The following is a 10,386-nucleotide window of genomic DNA, read 5'->3' on the forward strand; positions in this document are numbered from 1 at the left end:
TAGTCTGTAGAATTTTTGTTCATAGAAGTAATAGATTTATACAATTTGCCTGTAACCCCTCTAATATTTTCACACTTATATGCATCAATAAAAATCTGAATAATTTTTGAAAAATTTTCAGGTTTAAGACCTCTGATCTCCTTCGTGAAAAAATTGCGTACCTGTAAATACCTGTAAAAATCCTGTCTCTCAAGATTAAACAACTGACTCAGGTGCTGGAAACTGTCAAGTTCCCCTTTTGATATAATTTTACAGAGGGCGGTGATACCAATCTGGGTCCATCATTTGTATCCATGATCAAGGGTAGCTGGTGCAAAGTGGGGATTGTAAGCTGGCCAACTAAGTATTTTTACCTCTTTGTGGAGCTGGAATTTCTTAACAACCTCTAACCACTTCTTAATGGTAAAACTCACACAGTGGTTCTTGAATTCGAATATTTCCTTTACCCTATCAAGACAACCTAGAACTGACTGTATTGGTGTGTCCCCCAAAGAAAACTCAATATCTTTCCACTTGGCCTCATAAGATGAATTACACCAGAGCACCAGTGGTCTGAGCTGGGCTGATAAATAATAATCCTTCAAGCAAGGAAGTGCCAAGCCTCTCCCCTCTCTCGGCAGCTGAAGTGTTGAGTATTTAACCCGGGGTCTCTTTTGATTCCATATAAACCTGGAGATATGTTTATCCCATTCTCTAAACTGTTTGCTGGGGATCTCTACTGGCAGAGCTGTGAATAAGTACAGTAGCCTGGGAAGAACATTCATCTTAATCGATCTTACTCTGCCACCTATGTCAAGGGGGAGCAAGGCCCACCTGTCCATGTCATTATATATCTTTTTATTAATCCGATTATAATTTACTGTGTACAAGGAGGACAAATCTTTTGGTAGGTAAACCCCAAGGTATTGGATACATGGTGAATGCCACTTAAAATTGTACTTATTCACCAATTCGGAAGTAGGGGTGTAATTGAATGTCAGGGCCTGCGTTTTGTGAATATTGAGTGTATAACCAGAGTAACTTCCGTACATCTTTAAAATATTCATCAACAAAGGTACCCCTAAACCTGGATTACGTACAGTCACCAATAAATCATCTGCGTACAGACAGGCTTTGTATTCTGATCCCCCTATAGTTATACCCTCCAGACCACCTTCTTGTCTAATGGCTTGAGCCAAAGGTTCAATAAAGAGATTAAACAGGGTCGGACTAATGGGGCAGCCCTGTCTACATCCTCTTTGCAAGACTATAGAATCAGAAAGACTGCCATTAATTTTTTTGGCAGTTGGGGATGAATATAATGTTTTTATACATGTTATAAATGTTTTACTAAACCCAAATCTGTCCATTACTTGGTACAGGAAGTCCCAACCAACAGAATCAAAGGCCTTCTCAGCATCTAAGCTGAGAAGGATAGCACTATCTTTTCTTATATTTATGTAATCAATAATATGAAGGGCCCTCCGTATATTGTCATGAGTTTGCCTGTTTTTTATGAATCCCGTTTGGTCCTCGTCTATCAAAAGTGGCATCAGTTCTTCCATCCTCCTAGTTAAAACTGAGGCATACAGTTTATAGTCAGTGTTCAAAACACTAATCGGCCTATATGATTTACAGTCCAGCTTGTCTTTGCCCTCCTTTGGTATTACTGATATATAGGCCTCCCTCCAAGACGGGGGGAGGGTCCCTTTCGACATAATATGGTTGAAACAGGTTTTAAGTAATGGGAGCAGTGATTCCCTCATCAGTTTGTACCATTCTGGCGGATATCCGTCAGTACCTGGTGATTTACCCGCCTTAAGTGCAGAAATTGCTTTGTCAATTTCCTCACTTGAGATTTCTGAAGTGAGTTTATCATTGTGCTCCTTACCTAGAGAGGGAAGGTCTAATGAATTCAAAAACTGTTAAATTTTTTGTTCGCTAGCTTTCTCCGGTTGGGTGTATATTGATTTGTAGTATGTTTCAAATGATTTCTGGATTTCCTCTAGTTTAGTCGATAATTTATTTGTTATGGGATCCCTTAATTTATAAATTGACTTTTCCGCTTGTTGCTTGCGGAGCCTCCATGCTAGTAATTTTGCCTCTTTTGGGCCAGCTTCATAGTACCGTTGTCTCATAAATCTGATTTTCTTTTCAACCTCTTCGCTGCAAATTTTATCTATTTCCTGTTTAATAGACCTCATTTGTAAAATCTCAAGGCAATTGAATCGAACGCAACTGGACTTGGTTTTGTCTAAGAAGACGTTTCACCTCTTATCCAAGAGGCTTCATCATCAGCTTCATGAAGCCTCTTGGATAAGAGGTGAAACGTCTTCTAAGACAAAACCAAGTCCAGTTGCGTTCGATTCAATTGCCTTGAGATAACTATGACCTGGATGAATGAGAATATCCACAGGCATATCTCATTTGTAAAAGGGCAGATGGGTCTTTAGTAGAGCCATGGAGCCGTTCTAAGTCCCTGAGTTTAACTTCCAGATCAGACAGTGTTTTCGCTTTTAACTTTTTTAAGAGAGCTGAATAAGCTATTATTTTCCCTCTGAGGAAAGCTTTGGCTGTATCCCACAGTATAGCCGGACTAACTTCGTCATTATTATTATATTCTAAAAAGTCCTTCAATTCCCCTGTCATTGTAGCTTTAAATGCTGCACCATTTAGCATACCTGTGTTAAGCCTCCATAGAGTTTTCCTTGGGGCACAGTCGAGGTGAATTTTTAAATACAGTCCAGAATGGTCTGAGAGGTCTCTCTGACCTATTCTACAGTCCCTAATCCTGTGCCGATCAGTGTTGAACATGAGAAAGTAATCGATTCTCGAATGAGTGTCATGACGGGCCGAATAGAATGTATAATCAGAATCAAATCTATTTAAATCCCGCCATACATCAATTAAACCCAGACTTTGCAGCATACTGTTCACCTGTTTCTCAACAGAGCTCTTATTTCTTGTTGTACTGGTTGTGTCTAACCTAGGATTCAATAATATATTTAGATCGCCAGCACAAATAAGGGTGCCATACGTTTCAGTTGCAATTAAATCAAATATTTTCTTAAAAAAGGGTTTACCACTTCCAGGGGGAGCATAAACGTTAAATAAAGTAACTTCCTTATGGTCAAGTTTACCCCTGACTAAAATATGTCTTCCATCTTTGTCTTTTATTTCAGAAACTAATTCAAAACTAGTGGAGTTTGAAATAAGTATTGCGACTCCCCTTTTCTTTCCTGATTTATGTGAGGAAAAGAAGGTGTTATGGAAGCCATATTTTCTAAGTTTCTCATGTTCAGTACAGCAGAGATGAGTTTCTTGCCAGAATGCTATATTAATTTTCTCCCTTTTCAACTTTGCTATCATTTTGCTCCTTTTAATGGGATTGTTCAGTCCATTTACATTTAGGGATATAATATTATGATATTGAAAAGACATTTCTCTTTCTCAAACATTTTTTCCTGTACCCTTAACAACCAAAGTTCAGACCTCAAAGAACAACATGGGTAAATAAGAACTAACACACAGTAATAACTATCGTACAAAATAATATTGAAATACAAAACGAATAGGGCTTCCAAACAAGAGGGCTTATTGTTTCCTCTAGCTACAGTGAGGGGAGTTGGCCACAAGGTGGGGCCCCTCATCAACAGACTCAGATGGTAAAAAATAGAAAATAAACAAATAGAGCAAGGAGGTGCTAAACAGACCCCCAAAATGTTACGCAGTAGTTTGCTTGTCCTACATCGGCCTTAGTGTATACAACAAGGATTTACAGAGGTCATTTTTGTATCTTAATGTCCACCATCAGTTTTTACTCACACACGGAGAAAAGTTCGTGAAATATATCCCTGGCCTCCTTTACACAAAAGTCACTGTTATTTGACGACTCCGCTTACAATTAAACCTCTGGCCGGGTGCCGGGGGGATTATTTAAAATACAGTCATACCTCCCCTGCCTCATTGTCTCGGTTCCCCCTCCGAAATCCCTTAAGTTTCTCTCGTACAGCTTCTTGAAAGCTGTGTTTACCGCCCGTCCGGCGCTCTCCAGCTATGTTCCATGGAAGAAGCTTAGTAAGAATTTCCTCCGTGATGCCCTCTGCCTTGCTTCCGTGGATGCGTCCCACCAAAAAGCCTCGCTTGGACAAATCCTCCGCTGCTTCTGTGGCGTTGTTGTAGGTGACTGCACCAGAGTCAAGGTGTACTCGCATCTTGGTGAGCGGGGTTTGGAACCGGATTTTGTTTTCCTTAAGCACTCGCTTGATCGGAGCATACTCCTTTCTTTTCTGCTGCACCCGCTCGGCGTAGTCGTGATCAAAATACACCCTCTTTTCCTGCACGTACATCGTCTTCTTCCAGGCAGCCTGTAAAACTTTTTCTTTAGTCGTAAACTGTAGGAATTGCACCACAATTGAGCGTGGTGACACACCAGTTGGTGGCTTGGGGGCCAGTGCTCGGTGGGCCCTTTCAATTCCTAGTTCTTTCCCCAGAGAAAGACCCAGGTTATCTCCAAGTTCTCTCATAATTAAATCCTCGATAAAGCAGTTCATAGAAGTGCCCTCCGTGTTTTCTGGGACGCCGTATATGCGGACGTTATTGCGCCAAGAACGTCCTTCGAGGTCCGTCACTTTCGCCTGCAGTATTTCTTGGTTTTTGAGTAGTTGAATTAAAGTATCTTTAACGCCGATATCCCACTTTTCTGATCCTGCCATGCTTCTCTCAACCTCCTCCAAGCGCCGAGTAGCCTCGTCAATTTGGCCGGTCGCATCTTGAAGTTTCTGATTAATTTCAGAAGTGAGTTCATCTAGTTGTGCTTTCATATCCTGACAAAAGCTAGCTCGAAATTCGGATAATTCTTTTCTCATATCCGACTTCAAATCACGCATCCCCTCGGCCATGACTTCGCCCATCACCTTACAGATAGAGCTGAGTGTAGCTGGTGTGTCGCCTTCTTCTTCGGAGTCGCCATGTTTCTCGAGGCAGGAGGCTACGCTAGCGTTAGCGGCAGCTTCCTTTTTCTCAATTTCGCTCTCTGTGGCACTCTTAACCGTCGACCTCGTTTTTCTTTGTTTGTCCCCGTCCATTCTCCCTTCAATTTGAGACTAGTTTTGAGAGCTACAGCACTTGAATTACGGGGATTCTACCTGGCCAATGTGAGAGCTCAGCGGTGTGCTGCCATTCTGTAGCTCGCACCGCCGGAAGTCTGGGTCAGTCCTGTTAGTCCAGGGCAGTCATGTTAGTCTGGGTCAGTTCTATTAGACCGGGTCAGTCCTGTTACTCCTGTTAGTCCAGGTCAGTCCTGTTAGTCTGGGTCAGTCCTGTTAGTCCTGTTAGTCCGGGTCAGTCCTGTTATGAGTACTGGTCCAGTAAGTCTGGCTGTCTCAGTTTCTTGGACCGGCGGCTCTGCTCACCTCCCAGTGGATCCATTTGAACTGACGAAGGTCGACTTTGGAGAAATCCTCCGCTGTGACATCAGGAAGGTTCCTGACAGACAGGAAGTGAGGTCAGACTTTCTGTTCATCATGAATCAACACAGGCAGTGACCTTATCACTCACTGCGATTAACAGTGAGTGAATAACAGTTAGCATGCTAATAGTTAGCTCGCCGTGCTCCGTTAACATACTGTTAACTTTAAGGAAACATGTGCTCCTCCTAAAGATGATTTATGATTTCTGACACTAAGACATAATTCAGTATTAACTGTAGCTCCATGTAAAATGAATAAATGTGATGTTTCCAGCTAATCCTCCACTCGTCTGTGTTAACCACGCAGTTTACACGTTTTTATAACTTCTGATTTATTAAAAACTGTTCTGAGTGAAACATGATTCAGTCATAGTAATATAAAGTAGCAGTAAATTCACGTGTTTATATGATATAAAGGCAGTACAGTAAATCAGTGACACATTCTCAGCCCTGATGACTAAATACATATTTCACAGTTTATTTTCTAATGTAGGATGAGCCTGAAGTCAGACGGGGAAAGACAGGGATATCATTTAATGACGCTGAGTGACGAACCTGTCAGTCTACGCGTCATTCTCTTCTGATAATTCTGATTTAAACGCTTGTGGTTTTATTTCTCATAACCCATGGCAACAGGAACAATGCCTTTTTGTTCTGGTCACATGTTCAACACACAGTTGCTGAAGACAAAAATGTAGCTCAGACTAGTTGTTAGTCGTTACAGACACGGACAGTGCAACAGGTACCAGAGCTCCACAGAGACATTTTAGAAAATGCTGAGTTCACATTAGTTAAATATTTGTTTAAAAAATAAATCAGTATTTGCAAAACTGAAGGCAAATGACTTTGGAAAAGAACCAGTGTTGGCAGTTAGCCACCAAGAGTAGCCACGGGGACAGACAGTCTATGGGACTAACTAGCTTACTGCTACTTCCTCTAACTCACAGGAGGCTGCGCCCAGAATCATTTCTACAGTCATGCCCTCAGGAATGAGGTGGATTAAAGTCTTTCATGTCTATCAAGCAGCCTGATGATGTCACTGTGACATCATCAGGCTGAGGACCAACCAGGACCAGTAAACGCTTGTCTGTAAAATCATGGAATGACCCTTTAAATCCGGCTGATATTCCTGTATGACTCAAAAATTTTATTGATCAGTAAAAAACAAAATTCAGGAGTTTAAACTTTTTAAACGTGAATGATTCACGTCTGTCAGGATGTCACGGAGATGAAGACATTCCAGTTTGTCATGTAACAGGTACATGTGATAGACACAGTGTCATCATCATCATCATCATCATCATCCTCAGCCTTTGTTTCTCCTCTGAGGAGTTTGTTGATCATTGATTGATTAGACTGAACTTTGACACCGAGCCGGCTCTCCGACGTCTGACAGTCATAGCATTCAGTCTGCAATGAGTCGCCGAAGTTCCATCATCTGAAGTCGTTTATCAAATTATGTCCAAAAACCTTTATTTTATTTTGTCTTTAATGCGACTGAAGAATATTCATTACATTTGATTTTGTAACTTTGGGAAAAGCCTTGTCACAGACTCATTACAGACTCATTACAGACCCATTACAGACTTGTCACAGACTCATTACAGACTTGTCACAGACTCATTACAGACCCATTACAGACTTGTCACAGACCCATTACAGACTTGTCACAGACTCATTACAGACTTGTCACAGACTCATTACAGAGCCATTACAGACTTGTCACAGACTCATTACAGACTTGTCACAGACTCATTACAGACTCATTACAGACCCATTACAGACTTGTCACAGACCCATTACAGACTTGTCACAGACTCATTACAGACTTGTCACAGACTCATTACAGAGCCATTACAGACTTGTCACAGACTCATTACAGACTTGTCACAGACTCATTACAGACTCATTACAGACCCATTACAGACTTGTCACAGACCCATTACAGACTTGTCACAGACTCATTACAGACTTGTCACAGACTCATTACAGAGCCATTACAGACTTGTCACAGACTCATTACAGACTTGTCACAGACTCATTACAGACTCATTACAGACCCATTACAGACTTGTCACAGACCCATTACAGACTTGTCACAGACTCATTACAGACTTGTCACAGACTCATTACAGAGCCATTACAGACTTGTCACAGACTCATTACAGACTTGTCACAGACTCATTACAGACTCATTACAGACCCATTACAGACTTGTCACAGACCCATTACAGACTTGTCCTCGTCACAGATGCGGATTAACATCAATTTGATTACTGAACGTTTCATCACAGATATTACATTAATTACTGACAATCAATTAATGAATTAAAACAACTGCAGGGACTCAATTAGGTCATGATGTCATCGTGAGGTCATGATGTCATCATGAAGTGAATCAGCTCTGCTCGCACATTTAAAGGAACAGTCTCACATTTTCTTGTCTGATGGGAAACAGTTTCATTTCTGTAAGTCGACTGTGAGACAGTCGACTGTGAAACATGTCCACTGTAAGATAGTCCACTGTAAGATAGTCCACTGTGAGATAGTCCACTGTGAGATAGTCCACTGTGAGACAGGTCCACTGTGAGACAGTCCACTGTGAGACAGGTCCACTGTAAGATAGTCCACTGTGAGACAGTCCACTGTAAGATAGTCCACTGTAAGATAGTCCACTGTGAGATAGTCCACTGTGAGATAGTCCACTGTGAGACAGGTCCACTGTGAGACAGTCCACTGTGAGACAGGTCCACTGTAAGATAGTCCACTGTGAGACAGTCCACTGTGAGATAGTCCACTGTAAGATAGTCCACTGTGAGATAGTCCACTGTGAGATAGTCCACTGTGAGACAGGTCCACTGTGAGACAGTCCACTGTGAGACAGGTCCACTGTAAGATAGTCCACTGTGAGACAGTCCACTGTAAGATAGTCCACTGTAAGATAGTCCACTGTGAGATAGTCCACTGTGAGATAGTCCACTGTGAGACAGGTCCACTGTGAGACAGTCCACTGTGAGACAGGTCCACTGTAAGATAGTCCACTGTGAGACAGTCCACTGTGAGACAGGTCCACTGTGAGATAGTCCACTGTGAGACAGGTCCACTGTGAGACAGTCCACTGTGAAACATGTCCACTGTAAGATAGTCCACTGTGAGACAGGTCCACTGTGAGACAGTCCACTGTGAAACATGTCCACTGTAAGATAGTCCACCGTGAGACAGGTCCACTGTGAGACAGTCCACTGTGAGACAGTCCACTGTGAGACATGTCCACTGTAAGATAGTCCACTGTGAGACAGGTCCACTGTGAGACAGGTCCACTGTGAGACATGTCCACTGTGAGTTGGACCAGGCTAGCTGCTTCTTCCTCTCGCAAGTCTTTATGCTAAGCTAAGCTAACTGCATCCTTACATTAAACTGTTCCTTTAAATGTTGGAAGTGATGATGTAAGCTTAATTTTTCGTTTTCATCCTGTTTATTGACGGAGCAGAGGTCAGCTGACCGTCTCTGTGATTGGTGGATCCATTCAAGTATTCGCTCTGCTTTGGTCATTACACCAGGATCAGGACCAGGATCAGGACCAGGATCAGGACCAGGATTGGGTGTTCATGCTTCTTTCAGGCAGGTCAAACAGCGTTCACAAAACACCTCTGTATGTTTGTTTAATCTGCCTGCAGCACCACATGGGAGGAGTTTACACCACATGGGTGAAGGCTCAGATAGAGGGAGCGTGGCCTCTCTCAGTTTCCGTGATATCTCTGCTTCACTCAGTAAAATTTTCCTCCAGCTGAGAAAAGCAATTTAAAAATCTGTGATGTCATCATAACGTAATGTCTATGAGCCAACTGACCATATTCAGCGGGCCGCATTATGTCTAAGGAAACGCGTTTGAATTATACGCGAGATGAGCAGCACCATTAGACTGAAAAGGCGCCATCTTGGTGTCCGATATCTCGTTATTATTATACAACTATGGTCACTTCACAAGAACCCTGGAGCCCTCATGATGAGGTCATGTCATTTCTCTAAACCTGCAGCCAGACAGTAGCTCGGCTACTTTTACAGCACAGGCTACGTTAACGTGAGCTAATTTAATATTAGCTTCATTAGCATTAGCTACATAAACACTGGCTTTATTAGCATTAGCTACATTAACATTAGCTTCATTAACATTAGCTACATAGACATTAGCTTCATTAGCATTAGCTACATAAACTTAAGCTTCATTAGCATTAGCTACATAAACATAAGCTTCATTAGCATTAGCTACATTAACATTAGCTTCATAAGCATTAGCTACATAAACTTAAGCTTTATTAGCATTAGCTACATAAACATAAGCTTCATTAACATTAGCTTCATTAACATTAGCTACATACACATTAGCTTCATTAGCATTAGCTACATAAACATTAGCTTCATTAGCATTAGCTACATTAACATAAGCTTCATTAGCATTAGCTACATTAACATTAACTTCATTAGCATTATCTACATAAACATTACCTTTATTAACATAAGCTTTCTTAGCTGCATCATGACGACAGCAAACTCCAACATTACAGAATATTTGAATTATCGCTTTTCAGTGGTTCTATTGACGAGCTGCCTTTCTGTTCCTCACACTGTGTGACTGGTGTTAGTGTTCTTTCAAAAATCCTTGAGAAAGTAGTCGCAGACCAGCTCTGTGATTTTCTCCACAATAATAATTTATTTGAGGAATTTCAGTCAGGATTTAGAGTGCATCATAGCACTGAGACAGCACTAGTTAAAATTACAAATGACCTTCTGATTGCTTCAGACAAAGGACTTGTACTTGTTTTATTAGATCTTAGTGCGGCGTTTGACACTATTGACCATCAAATTCTGCTACAGATACTGGAACACTTAATTGGCCTAAAAGGTTCTGCACTAAGCTGGTTTAAATCTTATTCTTA

The 10,386-nt window shown here is 41.5% G+C and overlaps 1 protein-coding gene across 1 annotated transcript in view; it reads right to left on the bottom strand.

Moving 5' to 3' along the window:
- Positions 1-10,386, bottom strand: part of khk (ketohexokinase) — a 19,725-nt gene that overhangs the window by 5,318 nt on the left and 4,021 nt on the right. Inside the window, exons 5-6 of the mRNA XM_050037992.1 lie at positions 5,394-5,466; positions 3,933-4,760 (exon numbers count right to left, since the gene is read on the bottom strand). Coding sequence (XP_049893949.1) covers positions 3,933-4,760; positions 5,394-5,466 — 901 coding nt within the window. The remainder of the gene's footprint in view (positions 1-3,932; positions 4,761-5,393; positions 5,467-10,386) is intronic.

This window comes from Epinephelus moara, chromosome 24 (genome assembly GCF_006386435.1).
Source record: "Epinephelus moara isolate mb chromosome 24, YSFRI_EMoa_1.0, whole genome shotgun sequence".
In the NCBI taxonomy this organism is placed as follows: Eukaryota; Metazoa; Chordata; class Actinopteri; order Perciformes; family Serranidae; genus Epinephelus; species Epinephelus moara.